Source organism: Acipenser ruthenus, chromosome 16, assembly GCF_902713425.1.
Source record: "Acipenser ruthenus chromosome 16, fAciRut3.2 maternal haplotype, whole genome shotgun sequence".
Taxonomy (NCBI): domain Eukaryota; kingdom Metazoa; phylum Chordata; class Actinopteri; order Acipenseriformes; family Acipenseridae; genus Acipenser; species Acipenser ruthenus.
This window is the reverse complement of record NC_081204.1, coordinates 18,970,645-18,993,515: the sequence shown is the minus strand read 5'-3', so window position 1 is coordinate 18,993,515 and position 22,871 is coordinate 18,970,645. Positions and strand designations below refer to the sequence as shown.

Below are 22,871 nucleotides of genomic sequence, written 5' to 3'. Positions count from 1 at the left end.
TTAATTTTTTTAGTGCAGTGTGGGGCGCTCCAAAGCAAACAGATAGGCGTGTTTCATAACTTTTAGTTTTGAACTTGATCAATTCTATATTACTGCTATGCCCATGGTTTCACTACCATAAATAATGTACTGTAAAAATAATGTGATATCTTATAACAATTGTAAATCGTCCTGGATAAGGGCGTCTGCTAAGAAATAAATAAATAAACCATAAATCTTCTCTGAGAACATTGGGACCGTGTTGTTAAAAGTGACTGCTGTAATAGCAGTCTGTGTGAGGAGTACTTTTTGTGTTGTAATACAGACGTTAAAAACAGTTTGCAACTTTGTCTAAGTCCTTAAAAAGGTTTCTATTTATTTTCCATGATTGCATTTATTTAACGCACTCGAACGGTGAATTAATTATTTTCACTGATTCAAACCTTCTCGTTGTTTATCCCTTACAGAATACCTCGCCTCATTATAACCCAGCTACAGAAACCGCCCCCCCGCCACCCATTCCTCCACTTTTGAAACCAAAGTTACGCCACTGCCTGTACTGACCATTAGTTTCACATTTTCGCTTCAAATATGTAAATCTCAATCTTAATGGTCTACTGCCAAATGCATTTTTTTCGTACAGCACTTAATTCCGCATTAATATTCTTTTGATTCCATAATTCCGTCCGTTCTCTCGTTAACACGGATTCCATAGAGCCCTATAAGACCTGAAAAAAGGCAATGTGATGGAGATACACAACAACGCAGGAAGCTGGTCTGCCCTTAATTTATGCAAGACGTATTTAGAGTGATCACGTGGAAGAACAGGTCAGGTTTCCTTAAAGGAGTAAACCATAGAAAAGGAAACATATCTTTGCGGAAAATATGCAAAAATATATTTTACTGTTAAATTGTGTTTAAACGTATAATACAAATTTTAAATGAAAATATTTTTAATCCACGTTACTGTTTAAACGTTTAAACCCTTGCAGCCCTATTTTTTACATGTCATACATTGAGACACGCTTTTGCAGTTGTGCTGAAATTTTGCAAGGGCAGGGTATAAACGAATATCAGCATCTGGGGATACATGTATATGGGTGACACTATTGTTAGTGTGGTGCACTTCTATTTTCACATATACAGGATTAACTGTGCATCCCGGTGTGAAGAAACTTGGTAAGGACATTCTTTTATTCTCATATTTTTGATATTCTTTAAATGTGTAGACACAATTCTACAAGTTTAATGTATGGACAATGTTTAAATATTTAGAGACTAATTTTGATGACAGAGCAAACCTCTAACGCAAGGGCAAATTGCATTTGGCCCTGATTTTGATGAAAAAACACGCAATGCGATTTTGGTGACATCACAGCTGTGTGTTTTGTCCACCGATATGAAGTGTTTAACCTTTCAGTTTTCCCCTTATCACTTTATTACTTTATTTATTTATTGATTGATTGATTGATTGATTGTATTTGTATAGCGCCTTTCATACCATGGTATCTCAAAGCGCTTTACAGAAAGTATGCATCACCATCAATAAAACACAGTAAAACCACAAAATGAACAACATACAATTATATCAATAATAGCAATAAATAACATAACAAATATCTAGATAAGACAAGTATAAAAACAAAGGAAAGAAGTAAAAAAAATACAAGGAAATAAATAAGAATGATAGATAAAATACAAAACTTAGCAGATATAAATAGGTACCAGCAACTTTATATCTGTTAGGTTAAAAAAGCTAATCTATAAAAGTTAGTCTTTAATCTTGATTTAAAAATACTGACCGAAGCAGCGCCTCTAATAGAGGGAGGCAAAGAGTTCCACAGTCTGGGAGCATTCAAGCTGAACACACTTTCCTTTTCAGTGTTACCTCTGGGAGGCACAAAAGTCCAGCATTAGCCGACCTTAATGTGCGCAGAGGTTTATATGGGGACAGAATCTCTCTTATGTAATCTGGTGCTATGCCATTTAGTGCTTTATATGTTAAAAGTCAGATTTTAAAATCAATTCTAAAATTCACTGGAAGCCAGTGCAGTGAGACCAGCACAGCAGTTCTGTGATCCCGTTGTTTTGTTCTAGTCAGAACCCTCGCAGCTGCATTCTGAACAAGCTGTAAACGTGATGAGGCATGATGTGGAAGTAATAATGCAAATAAAGCATTGCAGTAATCAAGTTAGATTAAATGAAAGCATGGATTAGTTTCTCTGCATCAACCAGAGAAAGAAAAGACCCAATTTTAGCAATGTTTCGTAGGTGATAAAAAGACACTTATAATTTTTTTAATATGTGCCTCAAATGAGAATCAAATATAACCCCCAAGTTTCTCACATCAGGTTTTATATTAGAGGTTGGGTTGCCCAAATAATTTTTTAGGGAGTTTTTGCATGCTCTAGTTGTTGCCGAGAACCTAACAGCAAAACTTCGGTCTTATCTGAGTTTAATTGCAAAACAATTTTAGACATCCAACTTTTTATGTCAGCAAGACAATATAGAAAGACTGAAATAGCAGTGGAGTCACCAGGCTTTACAGAAATATAAAGTTTAGTGTCATCGGCATAACCGAAAGTTAATACTATGTTTACGAATGATTTCCCCCACTGGCAGCATATACAAAGAAAATAATATTGGACCAAGAATAGAGGCCTGGGGGATACCACAAGCAATATTGGATAATCCTGATACAGACTCCCCTAATTGTGTTAGTTAGATATGATTTAAACCAGTTAAGAACAGTTCCTGTCAGGCCACCCCAGCTTTTGAGACAATATGCAGCTTAGTAGCCCTCCATGTACGTTCAGATTTGCGACATTCCCTTTTCATGAGGTATACAGCACTATTAACCCAAGGTGCAGCTTTTTTAGAAAGAGCTGTTCCGGTTTGAACCGGGGCCACAACATCAAACACACTTGATAAAAGGTGGTTAAAGTTGTGAACTAACTCGTCAGTAGAAAGAGAATGGTTCGTGGTTCGTGGTGATAGTGTCACCATTTCAGAAAACCTTATTGCTGTTGAAGAATGTATTCTGTGTGTTTTAATAGCACGTGCCACTTGTTGGATAAAGGCAGTATAGCGTCAAAAAGAATGCAAAAGTGATGAGAGACAGAAAAATCTACAGTTAACAAAGCCCAGAGAAATGACCACATCTAAGGTGTGTCCACGATTGTGAGTGGGTCCTGTAACGTACTGAGTATAATCAAGAGAATCTAAAAAGCCTTAAATTCCAGTCTTTGGATCAGATTTAATGTCAACGTGTATATTAAAATCCCCTAGCAAAATAATTCATAGCCTATCGCTGCTTGTGATCCAGTGTTATTCATGTATGTACTGTGAACACTGACTTTCACAAACACTGTTGTACATAAAGCACTTCATTGAATATACATTTAAACAACTCTCTATTTACTGTTTATGCTACAATCAGGGCATTTGTGTTTTACACTGGCAAGAAGTTTTAAACAGGCCTTTGCCATACAGAGCTTATTTATAATGTGTGTGGGGCCTGTCATTTGGAACATGACTTCATTACCTTTAGTGCCACTGTGAAAAATAGATTTGTATGAAACATTTTTATTAATACACTTTGAATAAACACTGTTGCTTTCTGTCTTCCCAGAATCCACGTATATGTTTCAAATCCTACTACACCCTACTCACAAAGAAAGGTGCGCTTAAAAATATTACATTACTAAACAGAGCTGTGGGCTTTATATTATTTAAACCTTTAATATCTTAGATCCGCACTATAGTTTATATAGCCAGTGTCTCAGACACTTTCTGACTCCCGTGTTTTCAGTGAACCACCCACACACCCTCTCACAGTTATCCACATATCTTCTGTATTCTAATGGCTTCTAATCATTGCTGTGATAGGCTACTGTATTAATACAAAGGGGGAAATGGTTAAACATTTCTTATCATTGGATAATAAAACAAGGGTGTTTTATGAATAGGACTTTTGTTTTTCTATATTTTATTAATTTCATTTTTCTATGTTTATTTTGAGCTATTTTTGAGTTTTATGTAGATACCCCTAGATGTCGTTTTTTTTTTCACGGCTTTCGCTTTTTATATTATATGAAATTATTGTTTTCAGTTACTTTCCAAAATTCTTGGGTCTTTTTTTCTGTCACAATATGTATAGTAACTGGACAGTACTTGCACACTTGTATCTTCTTCCCTTTGCTGTCTTCCACAATGAAATCCTCATGGTTACAGGCATATTCTGGCAGATTAAAGTTTATTTTCACATGCTGCATCAATAATCTTTACCTGCATATACGACCCAATGTATTGATATCTGTTCCGTGATGGAAAAAAACGGCAGATTAAAGTTTATTTTCACATGCGCAGTTTATTTTAGACGTGCTGTTTAAAAGTATTTTTTTCACAGTAAAACAGGTTTAAAAGGCACTGCATATCAACAGGACACTCAGTACAGCATCTCCAGCCCCACCCCACCCCTTGTTCGCTATATTTTTCATATACGTCTTAATAATGTAATCCAATTGTAAGTTGCGCTGGATAAGGGCGTCTGCTAAGAAAAAAATAATAATAATAATAATAATAGTACATACCGATAAATCATTTCCTGATCACTCATTTTATCACCAAACTTGTCAATAATGCGATCCAAGTCATTATTTTATTACCGCAAAGGGTTAAACGTTTAAACGGTAAAAGTGGATTAAAAATATTTTCGTTTAAAATGTGTATTATACGTTTAAACGCAATTTAACAGTAAAATACACTATCAATTTTTTTTTGCATGTTTTCCGCATATATATGCTTCCCTTTCTACATGTGTGGTTTTCCCCTTTAAGGAAACCTGACCTGTTCTCCCACGTGATCACTCTAAAGACGTCTTGCATAAGTTAAGGAGGGATCAGCTTTGTGCTTCGTTGTGTATCTCCAAAGATATTATATTCTCTTTGGTATCTCTTCACTCAGGCCAAACAAACAATCACTGTAGCGGTGTCGAATGCAATAGTTTCCAGCATACAAAACTTCCCATTCTGGCTTCTGGTTCCGTCGCATTGCCTCTTTTCAGGTCTTATAGGGCCCTATGGAATCCGTGTTAACGAGAGCATGGACAGAATCACGGAATCAAAAGAATATTAACGTGGAATTAAGTGCTGTACGGGAAAGAAAATGCATTTGACAGTAGAGCATTAAGCTTACATATTTGAGGGGAAAATGTGAAACTTTAAAGGTCAGTACAGGCAGTGGCGTAACTTTGGTTTCAAAAGTGTGTGTGGGAGGGGCGGGGGCAGTTTCTGTAGCTGCCTGGGTTATAAATGAGGCAGGGTATTCTGTAAGGAATAAACAACGAGAAGGTTTGAATCAGTGAAAATAATTCGCCGTTCGAGTGCATTAAATAAATGCAATCATGGAAAACAAATAGAAACCTTTAAGGACTTAAACAATTAGACAACGTTGTAGACTGTTTTTAACGTCTGTGTTAAAACACAAAAAGTACTACTCACACAGACTGCTATTGCAATACAGTCACTTTTGAACAATAAGATCCCAATGTTTACACAGAGAAGATTTATTGCAGTGAAACCTTAGGCATAGCAGTAAATATAGAACTGATCAATTTCAAAAAAATTTTTACTACTCTGCTCCCTGCTTGTCTGTTTCCTTTGGAGACCCCCACATTGCACAAAAATAAAAAATACAACCCGTTTTTTAAAGTTAGCAATACTATTTTTCAATACAATTAGATAAAACAGTACTCTTAATCCAATGACCACGAACCCAAACCAAATGGAAAAAGTAGAAGCCTGTAGGTTTACGTTTTTGTGCTGTTCGCCTTGCCTGCGGTGTGCATAAGTTAATTTAAATAAACCTAATTACATTTTTTAAACGGTAAAAACGGAAATCAGGAAAAAATAACATGGAAATCAGAACAAAATAACACGAATTCCATAGGGCCCTAGTCTTAGTACTGTACATTATTTCAATAGCCTGTGTGATTAAGAAACCTCACAGCTCCATTCACGCCACAGTAAAACTCTCTAACACATTGGAAAAGAAAAACATGTAGCTACTATTTATTTATTTATTTATAAAAAGAACGGCGAATAAGATGTCGTTACAAAGTGCGTACAAATTTTTATTCGTCCATATTTTATTGTGTGTGTTCAACAGGACATCTGCAATTGATTTTTAATGAAAATAAAAAGGTGTTTTGTTCTGAAGACATTTGGTTTCCTGCCATCAATATACGAGTGAATTGAACTAAAAAATAAAATCTTGTGCACTGTGTTTAAGTTGAATTTAAATAGAGGTGTTTTTTAATGTTTTTTCAATGTTGGATACACACACTTTTTATGGAGCTTATGGAGAAATCTAACTTACAATCCTTATGCTTACCATTGTTTGTCTTTAAGTGGATCTATATGGTACGCGATTTGCATAACGAACCAAGGTTAAAATATGACTTAAAATATTGGAAGTAAAATATAAAAATATGAAATTAGTGAAACATTAAATTTATGGCCGTTTTAAACGCTTAAATGACCTGATTAACAATGGGTTTAAACGTGTAGTCAATTAAACGTAGATTTTACAGCCCTATCCAAAAATATACTTGTTTGTTGTTGTTAGATGGCTAACACGATCCGGAGCTGTCACTACAGGCCAGCATAAAACCCGGACAACACTGCACCTGTTTCATGATTAATTGTATTTGCACCACGAGCACTGCAGCACTCACTGTGGACTTGTGATCGTGTTTGTTTTAACTGTTGGTGTTTAAATACCGGGACTATTATTTCAGAACTGGACCCATGGATTAAACGGAGCAATACGCAACGCTGTGTTTTGCCTGTTCTCATTTTTGTTTACTGTTGCCATCAGACTTTGGATTACAAATAAAACCTTCATTTCACCAGTACTTAGTTTGTCCTTTCCTTGAGCACTGCATCACCCCGACACAGACGCGTACATTTTTGCAGGGCTGCCTATTATCGCTGTCAAGTCTGTCACACTCACACCTGATGTTTTAAAGCTGATCGCAGAAGTGCAGTTGTTCTCACTGAATTTGTTATAACACAATGAAACATTGAAAATACAAATGTACGCTACTTTAAAGTTATTCTGCGTTCCTGTGTATGAGGGTTCCAGTACCATAGCGAGACTTAAATGTAATACAATATGTAGTTGTATGCAAAACCTGATATACAATGTATTGTTTATCCCCCAATCAGCAAGCACTTTGGAATCAGTATTGCAAAACACTTAATTTTCTGCTTAGTGGAAAGAAATATATTATAGCGGTCGGCTATGTGTGGGGGTTCTGGCGATCAATGAAGAGACAGACAACAGGGTGCAGCGAAAGCGGTAAAACTGCTTTTTTATTTGTATCAAATCGTTCTTGCGCTGTTTTATTCAAAGGGACTCGCTCACGCTCTCTCTCTCTCGCTCGCTCTCTCTCTCTCTCTCTCTCTCTCTCTCTCTCTATTCAATTCAATTCAATTCAATTCAGTGGTGCTTTATTGGCATGACTTACAATAGCAGGTGTTGCCAAAGCAATTATACAATACATACATGTATATATACAATGCATCATGAATACATATATATATATATATATATATATATATATATATATATATATATATAAATACATTATATATATAAACAAACTGATTTATAAAGTACAGTAAAAAAAAAAACATATCACTACTAACAATAAACATGTATCAGGACAATAAGTATTTACATAATACATACATGCCTACATACACAACAACATACATACTGTATATACATAAGTGTGTGTGTCTCTGTGCAGAGCTCTCATCGTGTGTCCCTCAGTCTGTGACATGCAGACACATACTGGGCTGCTAGTTGGGCTGTGCTTGTGACTTTTTCAGGGTTGGTCATGTTTGGAAAATTTGGGAGGGAATTTGCAAATTTTTTAAAATAAGTTTGTCTATTTTCTGAGTATTTCTTACATTGAAGAAGGAAGTGCATCTCTGTCTCGACCTCTCCTGTCTCACAGTGACCACAGAGCCTTTCTTCTTTAGGAAGCCAGGTCTGCCGGTGTCAGCCTTTCTCAATGGCCAGGCTGTGGTCACTGAGCTTGTACTTGGTCAGGATCTGTGTCTCTCTCTCTCTCTCTTTCATATTTCCTGCTCTACTCAATTCCATCAATTGGCACGCAGCATGCCCTTTTATGGACACTAACTCCGCCCACACGTCACCCATTGGCCCATCGATATCCACTCGTATTTATACACACACGCAGAACTGACATGCAAGCAGGCTGCTAGGGAGAGAGTAAGAGCGGATATGTAAAAAGGCGGATAAATGAATCATGTTTTCAAATACCATTATACACAGCTGTAACAATTACTGTACTATGTTGTTATTGATTTGAGATTCAGCTTTTAAATTAGGGAGCTCCCCTAAACCCCTTGTTTAGAAAGATACAGGGTATTAATGCTTGTGACAGAGTAGCCATCTGCCGTGTTGGTGTGTGCATTCGCTGCTGAGTGACAGACAGGAGATCGAGATGGAGGTTTTACAGGATTTATTTACATATTGTAGCGCTGAGCTGCAGGGTTTCTAGGATATAATGACAAGACAGCATTTGCTGTTCAAAGCAGTAGGAAACCGCTGTATTTATTATTTTTTATTAGCTTTAAGTGAACAATGGCTCTCATGCCTCTCCTCTCACTCACAAACTCAACCTCTCAACTCTCTCTTTCAGTTCTCCCGCCACCAGATCCGCTTCTCTCTTTCAAAGTGTCATCTCCACACACACACACCCAAGTCCCTCCCCCTTCCTCACTCATTGCTCCAACACTCCCTATCTCTGACGGGTGGTGTCAGACCTGCTCCCACCCCACTCAGTGATGCACTTACACACAGGCAGTCTTTCAGCTCTAGTCACACAAGCACCAAAACCCACAGAGAATGCTAACAGATCTGAACAACAATAACACAGTTTACAAACACACATTATTTACAGAGTACTCCCATCCCCTCCCCAGTCTCCTCCTCAACAACAGAAACCCCAGCTTTTTGAAGCAGCGTTGCATTGTTTGCTGACTGACAGAGTTCCAAGCATGCTTTAGCAAGCACACAGCATCTAACAGAGACATTTTATGCGCAGCGCTTTTCTCTTTCCAGCCATGCTTGCTTGCTGTTGCACTCAGTGCTGTTTTTTCAAACTGTACAAACCAGACACTGCGTAAAGGGATTAAATAGCCAAGGTACAGTACAGGGGTTATCGCTCAATAACGAGGTGCAAACAGCTGATTAATCGATCTGTGAAGCTTTTACTACAGTAAAGTGCTGCCTTTTTATTGAAATCTATGTGAATGGCAAGGTTACGAGGTGAAAACAGCTGATTAGTAAGAGTGATTACTACAGTATAAGCAGTGCATTTGTTATTTAAATCTATGTGAACGGCACATAACGAGATCCAAACAGCTGAGTTTGCCTGAAATATACGCCGTGCTTAACACGGTATAAATGATGCCTTTGTTATTGAAATCAGTGGGAAAGGCAAACGCTATTTGTCTGATATAAACGTCTGCCTGAAATTACCCTGTACTGTACTTTGTATAAATAAAGTTTTTTAGTGGCCAGTCTGTGTTCTGCACCACAAAGCAGCCATTGCACATTCGGTAAAAATAAAAACCTTTTCTTTGCTGAAAAGACTTGATCTTCGTGGACATCAGTGCACACATCCCAATTCCACACCCATTCAGCACATTGCCAGTCTCTGAGAGGCTCTGTTACAGTCTGTAGTGTCCTGTTCCCTTTACACCTTCAAATATCCAAACTGATGACATCATTGAGCATGTACTGTACAACAAGGCTGTTTAACTGTAAATACATGTAAAACATTGAAGTAATATACTTTAGATTTAATCAACTGCTACAGCAAATGCACTAATACATCGGCAAAATCTGCAACACCTACAGTATGTCCCCGGCCCAAATCCCACCTTTAAAAATAATTTACAAAAACTTGATTATAGTATATTTACATTCCTAATGCAATGTAATTAAAACCCAATGCTTTCCTCTTGCTAGGGCTTCAATACAATGTAAATATTACAATTTAAAAAATCCTTGAGCAGACCACCCGAAGACAATGCCTGTTACAATACCTGTGTCCTTCTCTTTGCAGAACAGCCGGGCAGATCCTGAGGAACTCTTCACCAAACTGGAGAGAATTGGAAAGGGCTCCTTTGGGGAAGTCTTTAAAGGGATTGATAATCGGACACAAAAAGTGGTGGCTATTAAAACCATTGATCTGGAAGAGGCAGAAGATGAGATAGAAGACATTCAACAGGAAATCACTGTTTTGAGTCAGTGCGACAGTCCCTATGTAACCAAGTACTATGGGTCCTACTTGAAGGTATGTTAGATGTCTTAGATTAAGTAGTTTAGGACAAACCCCCACAACACAGAATCTGTAATGAATAGTATTTATTTCATGATTATAATACAAGATGTATGTTTGAGCTGAGAGCCCCCCTGTGTTTGAGCATGGAGTAACTGAAAAGGTTGTCTCTGTTTATTAAATATCAATTTTTCATTATAATTTCAGAGCTATGCCAAACTGATGGTAACACCAATGCTTGCACCCAGTGTCATCTGAGGAACACTCACCTGAGCTTCACTAGATAAAGATGCTCAGGGCAGACCCACAGTATTTATACATGTCAGAGTCCGCGTTAACACACATTTTTCTGTCCTAGATGCAAAATAAATCCATTGGACAGAAAAATATTTTGTCCTGCGTTCATGGGACGCACAGAATGGAAAGGGATGCAAACATGCATATTCATGGTAATCTATTACACTGCAGCAAAATGACCGTAAAATACCAGTGTCTGTGTCAATATGGTGAAGCAGTCAATCGGAAGCTTTTTTACTAAGCAGTCAGCATCTTCTGACTGTACAAGTACAGTAGTCTCCAGAACACCTCCTAAGAGAACATTTCTCCTAAGGAAACAAACTTTAGGCGAACAGATTCTTCTCATTGTAAATGCTGTGGTTAAAGGAACAGGAACTTTGCTTAAAAGAACACCTTCTTGACACCCATAGAGATTTGTTCACAACTGATACAGTACTGGTGTTTTATAACCTGATAACTCATCATCAAACTTAAATTGAAATGGTTTATGCAGTCTTTTCAAAAGCGACTTGTCATCACTTTGTAGATTTTATTTTTCACTTTGACATTATGAACTTTTTTGTGTTGATCAGTGGCAAAAACTCCTAATTAAATCAATTTTGATTCCATGTTGTAACACTAAAATGTGGAAAAGTCCAAGGGGGTGGATACTTTTGAGAGCCACTGTAAACAAAACGGCAAAATATGCTGCTGTTTCTCTTGCTATAAAAAGTTGGAAATTGTTTGAGCTCTTGAAAGAAACCTGAATCAGACCAGACACGTCGCCAAGCAATTTGCTGTTTCCCGTTCTGGTGAGTTGCTTCACCATTCTGTTAAATAATATGCATGTCTTGAATATTGCTGCTGTTGTGTTTTTTTTTTGTGTAGAGGTGCTGTGTTAATTTAGTTTGACGGTTACTTTATTATTATAGTTTATTAACATACACTTGCCTATTGTTTTGCTTTTACTTATTCAGTTCATTTCATGTTGATACACGTGCATCATGACAAGTAATACATATGTATTTATTTATTGATTTGATTCATATTGTGTCTGGTGGCTCACTCCGTGTTAGAGAACACTTCGGATATAAGAACACTTCACTTGCTTCCTGAGGGGGGTTCTCTAAGCCGGAGACTGTACTGTACTACAGTGACCTCAGCAGTTGCAAACAGTAATAATGCAGAAAAACGCAAACAAAAAATATGTTCTTATAATTCTGAATGGGAGATGAAGTACCTGTGGCTTGTTTACTGAGACGGCATGATGTACTGTAGTGTGTGTGAAAGAGCTGCTGGGCAGAAAAATGCATATACATGCAGATATACAGATTTTCAAGAATCTTCGCTTAAAACACAGACATGGCGATGCTGTTTGCTGTTATTGGAATGCAGGAAAACGGAATGCAGGAACGGTGTACTGTTAGTATATACTAGCATAAAGAAGTGTGTCTGTATTCATATGTATATCTATGCACAGAGAGAGATTGTTTAAACTATGATATAGCATAGGGTTTAAGCGTTCATAAAAATGTACCAAAATGCACATCCCTGGATGTGCCTTTGTATTAACAACTGATCATTTAATATCTGATGGATGGGGATGCAGAATTCTAGGCATGTGTGTTTCAGGAAGGCATGAATAGAAAAGCTAGCACGACCTCTGTACATGTTCTTTTGACCTCAGATACTGCCAGAACAAGTTCAATATGGGTAAAAGGGTTACACAGTCAGATTAACTTGTGGGGCAACGCTTTATTTAAAACAGCCTGTCAAGAAAACTGTACAGCTGAATTTACTTTAAATTCCCCCGAATTAAAGCATTATTTATTCTTGAACTTTACGGGTGAAAGCCAGATTGAAACACCCCTTGCTGCAAGATCAATCAATCAATCAATATTTATTTTATATAGCGCCTTTCATAGTGGACCACCATCACAAAGCGCTTTACAAGATGGTGAGGAACAATGCATAATACATTAAATACAGTGAAATACAGGGCATAGTACATGAAATACAACATTAAAAAACAATGGCTCAGACTTGTGGTAGGCAGACTTAAGCAGTTGAAGATGGCTGGGCATGCATGAGATAGTGGGAGTGAGCTGCAGTGCTCAGTGTGCAGATTTACACTGTTGTGGCAGCAATATAAAGGAAGTCTCAACAGATTAAGAAGCCTGTGAGCATTATTGTTGGTTGTAAAGAGGATAGCTTATACCTCTTTCACACACACTTGTCGCTAATGAGCAGTACAAAACTGCGCAATCTATGCTGGTAAGGGTACACAGCCAAAGGGATCATGCCAGTACAACTTTCAAACCTGTCAGTCAACAGATCGTTTTCATGGCAAAATCACAAAACAAAATGGCACTGTTGTTTGTCAAAGACTGCATTTTGTTTGCTTTTAATCTTCAGTTATATTATACAATGTAACAACCTGTTAAGTGTCAAATTTCAGGAGCTTCAGGCACAATATAGGTTGCGTATTTTATTGCAAAGAAGGCGATACAATATATTTAAGAGAGTCCAGCTCTTCAGGCAAAAGCAGAGAGCAAAAATACCGTGGATGCTGGTATTTGCTATATATAAAGGATGCTTGTGTGAACGCTGTACTTGGGTAATGGAACACCAACAAGAGGGTGTATAATTTTTCAACTCCGCTTTTATACCAGGACTCTACCGTGTTTTGGACACTTCTCCCAGACATCTCCCGGGACAGATTTTCTCCCGTATTTTGCTCAAAACTCTACTGTTAAACCCCTTTGTCAGAAAACCTTTAATTTCTGCAAAATGCATGTACTGTCTGTGGTTACTGAAATCCCCGTCAGAACTTAGCAGGGTTTAGGACCCAGGGGAGCCCTGTGGCAGGCATACATTCAGTGTGTGAGGCAAGCTCACCTAGTTGACCATCTGCGATGGCTGCACGTGCGATAAGCACTCCTAGTCCTGTTCTTGAACCACAACATATTTCTCACATAATCCTAAGCAATGTTGGAACATGAGTTTTCTGTAAACTATCAGGACTGATTTTAACGGTGAGACGTGGGAGCAACAATAATGTTTGTGGTAACCAGAGAGATCAAAAAACACCAAAAAGCCAGTGACGCTCAGAAAACCAGCTCTTCAATAATATAGATGGTGATGCACAATGAAAACGCAACAGTCTTTAAGCTTTACATCAATAGCTCATTGGGCACATACATAATGTTTTTTACACTTTAAATAGTGAGCAGAGAGGTTTGTTGATTGTTTGAGGAGTATTGTTCCTTGGGATAACAAAATACTGAGCTTAAGTCATGTGATTTCATAAAATGAGTTGATTAAGAATCTGTTTAAATAGCCATTTGTAAAGACATGATTTTAATTAACGCAAGAGCAGAGAAAGATATGACCATGCCCCGCTTTAAGAATGAAGATCGACTGGTTGCTATCGACATGATTGAAGGCGGCCTGTCTGTGAGAGAAGTTGCCTAGAGAATGAGATGTTCTGCTTCAACAATCAGCAGACTAGTCTGGAGAAACGAGGAAACCAGCTCTGTGAGGGACAGGCCACGTCTTGGAAAAGCAGAGGATCACCAAGCCTACACCAAGCTTACCCCCCCACCCCCATCCAAAGAATGATTGCAAGGTGCACATTAAAAGTTTTAATTTTTACCCACACGCCAGATAATCATAAATCAGCATTTTATATGTGAAGTGTTCTAAATAAATGAAATTCAGGATGACAAAATGCAACCAATTAAGCATTTTAACTAGAAATTTGTTCATTAACGACCTCATCGACTCAACTTCAAAGCATTAACGGATTGATTTTATTCACAAATTGTTAGAAAATCACTTGCTACTAAGCTGTCATTAGTATACTGTGAGTTCCATACAATAACACTCCTTCCTCCACCCCCCCCCCCCCCAATGTATCAAACTGTGACTGATACCTGTGCTAAGACTGATACAAGGCTGTGGGATCAGTAATATATTACTGTTATCTCCTGTGTGTTCTGAATTTATATATAAGCTTAAAAATAAGGCTTTATTTGGTACTGGGTCTGCACCACGCAGGTACACATTGCTTTGCTTTAAAAGTTGCTTGTTTGTCCTGTGCTGGTAATTTTGTTACTGTATGATTTTATAAAAAAAAATAGAAAATGCTCCCGTAATAAACTGATTTTTATCTGCAAAACATCCAAGAGCTTCCAGGGGCCTAAGCGTCACCCCCCCTACTGAAATCTGAAATGGCACCCCTTCTAGTAACCATAACCTATAGACAGGTATATCAATTTCTTATCTTTTAATGAATGGTGCTGGAGAACTAGTGTACTGTAAACTTCCCTGTGCTCGCTTTGTATATATGCGGAAAATTTAAATAAGAATATTTAAGTGGGGAAGCATTAATATTATTTTCATTCAGCCATCTGATACCAACTGTAGTGTATTAAAAGTTGTAGGCTTGTCGACCATCAAAAAAAAAAAGTTCTACCTGTTGCATATACTGTCAACAGCTACAAAGAGAAGTTCTACCTGTTGGAGTTGAGCCCGATCACACGTTGCATCTTCATGAGTGACTGACTGGGACTCCAAATCAGCGCTGGCATTTTAAAATGCACGGCCCACGTTGAGGCAGAATTTGTGTTCTGACAGAGCATTACATAAGGCATTTAGCAAATTTCAATTACTGAACTAAAACAGGCTATCTTGTGATGGGACTGTTTTACTGTTTGCTGTAAATATACATAAACCACAGGAGACCTACAGATATATTTGGAATACAGTGTACAATAGGTTTGCTTATTTATGTCAGTAGCCTAATATGTTATTATTGCTGACATTTCGGAGGTAATATCCAAGCTAATATTAACACGCTTTTATATGCAAGACAGAGGTGCCAAGGGTTGGCTGTCCTAAAGAGTGAGATTCACAGCCCCAAAGAGAGACTTTTCAGGTAGTCTGTTAGTTCATTGCCTAAGATTTGTTTTAAAATGTACACTGCTTAATATTGCATATGAAACACTTCAATCAGCTAAATTAATTAATATGTAACCCTCAGTAATACAGTAATACGGTACAGTTTACAGACACATGCTACTTAAAAACATAATTTGATTTCTATTTCTATTTTCCCAGGACAATTGGCAGCTTTAACTTAAATATAAATAATAAGAAACTTCTCTCACATGATTTTTAAGAACATATTCTGTGGTAGAAAGATATAATGCTTATGCAGCTGTATTTTCTTTATGATGCAGTAGCAACAATATTACAATCCTGGCAAAACGGAACATGCAGTGCAATTGTTTTGTTTAGCACTGGGACAAATACGCAGCTTCAATTAAAATGTATTTTCTATTCATGTCACAGAATTTATAAATGACAGTATAGAAACTACCATGCAAATGAAACCACTGCATTAATGAGGTGTGGAATAAATAAAAACACGCATTATTATACTTTCTTCAAATTAGTGTTCAAACTATTTTCTTGTAGGGATCAGCTGTATGCACAAAATCTCACCCAGAGTTTATGATGCGTAGTCCGACCTAGAGTTTATGCACATGTGCGATTGTTTTAAATGTGGTGTTCTGTAAGTTAGAAATTTACTTTTAAAGTTTGCCATCCGACATCACAGTTAGCGAAAGCATCAAGTACAGTAAACACTGTCTCTCGCAGCGCTTGGTGCTGGTTTGATCACTGATGGGTTGAAAACAAGAACGCCCGCCCTTGCACATTATTGCTTAGTGCCAATTGGTTGAAACTCTAAATCACCCACACGGCAATACTCCAACTTTTCATTTATTAGATTTATCCATCTTCCTAACAGGGAGTGCAGACCTACTAATTTTGACGTCTTTGCTTTTTTTTTTTTTTTTTTTTTTTTTTTTTTTTTTTTTTTTAAATGTCAACACATGATGACTCAACATTCTGTACTGATTGGCTCAGGATTAGGGAGAAGCCTTGCATGAGTGTGTGTGCATCGCAGTGTTTTTTAAGTAAAGTTGCTGAGAGGGAAGTCCCCTGAATTTGTATTTAATTAGATTATTTTAGGTGAGTTCTTAATGTAGTAAGTCATTTGAAGTCTTTTCTATTTGATTAATCTACACGTACACAATAGTGATTACCGGCCCACTAATGCACCGGCCTCTCTGGCATTTGCCAGCGCTACCAGATGGCCATTCCGGGCCTGTCACTGACAGTGCTACCAGATATGCTGCCACCGTCAGCTTCACAGGATCCATCACATTCTTCGGTAGATGGTGAAGTGGGACCCGAGAGCTGTTGTGTCTGTTGTTTGTTTTGAGTTTCCTCTGCATTCTCGAAGTCCCCCGATCACATTAACTGCGGGGGGTCTGTGCCCCCAAATTCTACTGCACAGTTCAAAGTGCCGTATCTGTTTAGGAGCTCTGCCACTCCTAGAATTGTGGTCTTTTATTTCATAGTATGTTAATTTTAGGGCCTTCAGTTTGGATGTTACCTATTTTTTGGTATGGTTGTATCCACGCTCGCGCATCATGTCTGTGATTCGCCCATAAATTACAGCATCACGCACCATCCCTTCTATTTGTGAATTCACCTCCTCATCAGCCTGTAAAGTTACTTAACTTCTTCAGGACTCCAGTTACTACCTCGTTCTTGATCAGCCATTGGATTTGAAAAAAATGAAAGCGTGTAACACAGACGACAAAACTACCCAACACGTCCGGTATACAGTCATGTGGGATGCTGGTTTTCAATCCACGCCCACTATAGCGCTTCAGTGCAGGCATAGCCTTTCACACAGAGTTGAGGCGGCATTCACACAGACCACAAAGTCACATCAGTGCCGACTCTGAGCCGTCATAACTCGTGTGTGTGTGAAAGGGGTATTAGACGAGCACTGTAAAACATCTCTTTCTTTATTTGTTTATTGGAAAAATATAAAATATGCTGCTTTCATTTTTAGTGATTTTTAAGATATTTTTACTAATTTAGGGAAAAGTGCATTTTTATTTATGCATTTATTTTAAATCTTAGTATTAATAATGTAATTTAACCAAAAATGACATGTAGAAATCCACACACCGGTCAAATGAGGTACTGTAGCACATGCGAGTGTGTGCTGTGAGGGAGTTAAATGTGCTGTGTAAATGACCCCTGAGAACAGAGTGAAATTACACTTTCTTTTAACTGCAACTCTTTCGGATCCCTATCGGATGCCGACGAAAGTCGAAAACTTCGTGCCGGAGGGGGGGGAGGGGGGGGTAATCTTCGGCTTCTGACCAAATCGTTTGGTGTGAACATTCTTAGTTCCGATAGGGTTATGCTGTGCTGTCGGCAGTTCACGTGCGCTTATCCAGTTGTGATAAAACTTGGTATTAACATTATTTAGCATAGATTATTGATAGTATAGCTTAAAGTAGGTCCTGACCACTCGCCACCTTTTAAAGTAGGTCCTGGCCATTCACCACCTATTAACCCTTTGCAGTCCTATGTCAGACCCTGTCCGACATCATCAAAAAGTCGTAAAAAACAGGTCTCTAGTCGTTTTTTCTCCGGTTAAAGCCGAGAAAACCATTCAATGGCCGAGTGAGACCGAAAGGAGCCGAGAGAAGCCGAAACAAAAAAAGGAGCTTATCTCATGAATACAGATAGCCCCGGCACCACATAGATAACACAGACATAAACAAACAAGATAGCTGCTTCTGCAACCAGTGCTCAAAGAATATCACATTCATTTGCAGAGCTTTTTTTAGATGTTATAGTAATAAAATAATTATTATTGAGGAGTTTGGTGATTAAAACGAGAGATCAGGAGATGATTTATCGGTATGCACTACTATGAAGAGGTATGTGAAAAATACAGCGAACAAGGGGTGGGGCGGGGCTGGAGATGCAGTACTGAGTGTCCTGTTGATATGCAGTGCCTTTTAAACCTGTTTTACTGTGGAAAAAAAATACTTTTAAACCGTGCGTCTAAAATAAACTGCGCGTGTGAAAATAAATTTGACCTGACGCGCCTGAGACGCACTGAATAAATGGACCGCTAAGAGTTAAAGTAGGTCCTGGCCACTCACCACCTTTTTGTGCCCTGAGCTGGTAATGACCCAGTTGCTATTTGTGTCATAGTGAGTATCGTTTGTTGCAGCCTGCCATTTCTGATTTCTGTGTTTGGGAGAGATTTGGGGAAAAATGATCCAGTGGGTCAATATTGTTAATCATTAAACTGTATCAGCAGCATACGCGTTGTGTGTCCTGGATGAGTATTTTACAGAGGAACAGATTGTTTGAGATCTGTTTGTTCCAATGTTTGTTATTGTAATTTCTCTTTAACAGTAATTTATACAACTTTGTTTTTCCAAACATTTACAAACAGTGTCTGTTTTCAGTTTGCAGTAACTTCATATTAAATAGTGCTAATGTGTTTATATCCTACCTGTCTGTGGTATTTGAAATGTATTTAATGTGTTTTTTACCATGTTAAAACTAGTGCTGGGTCAAATATCCCAACACATTTTTTTACATGTATTTGAAGACAGCAAAAAAAAATGTCTGTCAGAAATGACTATCTGTATGAGATGTTTATTTCTTATTTCATTTGATGAACTCCATGTTGCTTGGTCAGGAGGAAGAAACTGATCTCTTCCCCAGAGATCATTGATGTAATCCTTTACTTAATTGGACCAATTAAGTGCTTGTTAGAAGCTTAATTGGTCCAGTTTAGTGTACAGTTAGAACAGAAACCAGGAGGGACGCTGGCCGTCCAGGACCAGGGTTGGAGACCCTTTCAAGTACGAAATGTACCCATTACTTCATGGGTATTTATCCTTTAATACCGTCTGGATATATCAGAGCTGCACGTAGTGCTTGTGACGTAGTCATGTCCTCCCCCAAGGGCATAAACCACCATTGACACAAGTATCGTCATCATTTTTCCTTTCACCGCCTGGAAAGAGTTATATCAGACTTTTCGCTTGTGTTTTAACACTTATTGCGATTGTTTTCACATGTTTTAGTAAAATCTACTTTGTTTGTGCACTCAGCTGTTTCGTTAGTCCCTTAGTGGCCTTGTGCCCTGCGTGAAGCTGGCAGCTCCGCTACCCCTTCCCCGGGATAGAACGCCTTTGTCGGCTACTGATGCTCTCTCATAAGCTGCTAGCTTCGGTTGAAGCGTAAAAGTAAAAAATTTGTTTTTTGTTATAAAAAATATATTAAAATAACGGTAATTTGGTTATTGTTTTGTGTGAGAGAGAATTGTTCTCTCTGTTGCATTTTCTATCTTTTTCCACAGAAATACTAACTGCTGGGCTCAGCTGCCCTGTGTTAGACCGAGATGCTCGCGCTGGGTCAATCTGCTTGCAGTTTTTGCCCCACAGTGTCTCGTTGCCACATTAAGATCTGCTTGCAGAATTATTGTGAAGACTGTTAGGGCTCTAGCAGGAGGCTTTCCTCGGGTTTCAAGCTGTTGGTTAGCCAAAAAGCGTTATAGGTGGGCATCCCTATATTACTCCCGTGGTAACTGTAGGTCCCAGATCTGCTCCCGTGCCTTTTCAAAGTGCATGGCCAAATTAGGAATGAACTATCGGACAATTGAAATTCAGTTCATCTGTTCAGGCACTCCAGAGATCCTCCATCCTCCGTCCGTCCCCCATTTTTGAAAAAGGGGATTAAAATGGTGCATTCTGGCACGCTTTTGGATGGTTTAGCATGTGCTAGACTAGTAGTGGTCTGCTTGTAGTGTCTGAAAAAGTACTGCATTAGTGCAATAAAACTCCTTCATTTTCAGCACTGCTCACAGCCAGGCAAGATCAACAAGAAGAAACAAATATTTTTGGAGCAACAAGGCCCCTGCAATACAAGACTGTCTGAAAATGTGTGTGGAATTAGTGACCACACCTTTAACTGTGTCCAGTTATAATATGGGAAACAGCATGCTGCAGCTCCCATGCTCGGCGTTAGTCAAGTCCTGATATGACAGCCATCTACAGCTCCCATGCTCAGCATTAGTCAAGTCCTGATATGACAGCATGCTGCAGCTCCCATGCTCAGTGTTAGTGGAGTCCTGATATGACAGCATGCTGCAGCTCCCATGCTCAGTGTTAATGGAGTCCTGATATGACAGCATGCTGCAGCTCCCATGCTCAGCGTTAGTCAAGTCCTGATATGACAGCACGTTCTGTAACACACACAGCTCTCAGGATTACATGTTACCCTTTATTTTTCAGTAAAAACATGTTTCAATTGCAGTGTGTTCATTATGCTATTTTCGATATTAAATACACCACAGCAGCAGATATTTTCCAATATGACAATTTGGTGAATGGCACTATTTTACTGCAGTCATGTAAGCTGCACTTTCATTTTGAATTCTCTAAATATTGAGTTGTTTTTTTTTCTCAGCAGTACACTTCCTAATTAAGTCACAGATATTTCTATGCATTCTATTTTCACCTTTCTGGTCAGTTTGAGAAATAAACTTTGTTTTCCCTTCAACCGCTGACCCTGCTTAGTACAAAACTCCTCATGCTGCAATACTGTTTTTTATTATGGTAACATCTTGAAGAGATGTTATCAGATCATCAGATTATTATGCTGAAGAGATGTTATCAGATCATCATCTAACTAGGGAATCTGCTGCATGATTAAACTAGGAAAAACTCCTAACAGCAAACAATGTTGCGGCTGCTATAGAAGATGAAACAGACGAACAAAATGTGTTCCTGGGACTCAGAACTTTATTTAGACACGCTAGGATTTGACTGGCAAAAGATTACTTAGGGTTATTGGAGTTCACAAAAAAAAAAACCTCTTTCAGTTTGGTACAGTAGCCGTTTCACTTCCTTTTTGGTTTAATTATTGAACTTTTTTGCTGTATTACATCCTAGGGGTGCCACCTGTCAGGGTTTTTCCCTGACAGTCTGGGAATTGGCATTTGTGTCCGGATGGCAGGAATTAACCAGCCCGGACACCCTGATGTCTGGTTTTAAGTGAAACGCATAAGAAACACCAGTCTCTCTATAATATTAACCAGCCCGGATGCCCTGATGTCTGGTTTTAAGTGAAACGCATAAGAAACACCAGCCTCTCTATAATATTAACCAGCCCGGATCCCCTGATGTCTGGTTTTAAGTGAAACGCATAAGAAACACCAGCCTCTCTATAATATTTTCTTTGACTTGCATTAGTTCCTTAAAGTTTTCCACTATCTTATTAGAAATGTGCTGTTTTGTACGGATCTGTACATTCTACTTTGATTTCACCTGAAATACACACAAGATTATTTTTTAACCGTAACTACTGTATTGCATTCTTTGTTTTGTAGCTCATTCACAAGGGTAAAGTAAGGCGTGTTACATGTAATGGCTTTGATATGGTTTTGAAAGTGAACAACATCTACATCTTGAAGGAATACCCGAACATGACAATCTCCATGCTCGACCAGCACTGCTTAAAACTGCAACCTGAATAGCTTGGAATAAAGCTGATTTGATTTGAATGAGAAGTGGAGCAATGCATGAGAATGTACTTAAAGAAGTAACAAACTGATCCGATCATATACTGTACATTACAGACAGTGTTGCAGAAGTCATGCTTCCAATAATTATTAAAGAACATTCAGTGATTTGTGTGTTTTTGGTGTTTTGGAGATTGGGGCAGTTTTACTTGGAGGGTGCTTTGGTTTTATTGTAGTTGTAATTCTTTACTATCGTCTTCTACAAACACATCTTTCTAAATCAGATGGATACTAAATAAACTCAATTGTGTTCTTGACTGCAGGGGACAAAGCTGTGGATCATCATGGAATACTTGGGGGGAGGCTCAGCTCTAGACCTGGTAAGCCTTGTCTTCTTTTTTACTTCATTAACACCTTTTTTTCAAGGGCCTGAATAGCAGGTGAATGAGTATAGTGAGTACATGGCCCAGTGGTCAGTGTCGGAGCTGCTTATGAGTATAGTGAGTACATGGCCCAGTGGTCAGTGTCGGAGCTGCTTATGAGTATAGTGAGTACATGACCCAGTGGTCAGTGTCGGAGCTGCTTATGAGTATAGTGAGTACATGACCCAGTGGTCAGTGTCGGAGCTGCTTATGAGTATAGTGAGTACATGGCCCAGTGGTCAGTGTCGGAGCTGCTTATGAGTATAGTGAGTACATGACCCAGTGGTCAGTGTCAGAGCTGCTTATGAGTATAGTGAGTACATGGCCCAGTGGTCAGTGTCAGAGCTGCTTATGAGTATAGTGAGTACATGGCCCAGTGGTCAGTGTC

At 38.5% G+C, this 22,871-nt stretch overlaps 1 protein-coding gene across 1 annotated transcript in view; it reads left to right on the top strand.

Annotated features, from left to right (window-relative positions):
* LOC117412673 (serine/threonine-protein kinase 26-like) overlaps positions 1–22,871 on the top strand; it is a 48,583-nt gene that overhangs the window by 5,142 nt on the left and 20,570 nt on the right. The window contains exons 3-4 of the mRNA XM_058988988.1: positions 10,148–10,378; positions 22,385–22,441. Coding sequence (XP_058844971.1) covers positions 10,148–10,378; positions 22,385–22,441 — 288 coding nt within the window. The remainder of the gene's footprint in view (positions 1–10,147; positions 10,379–22,384; positions 22,442–22,871) is intronic.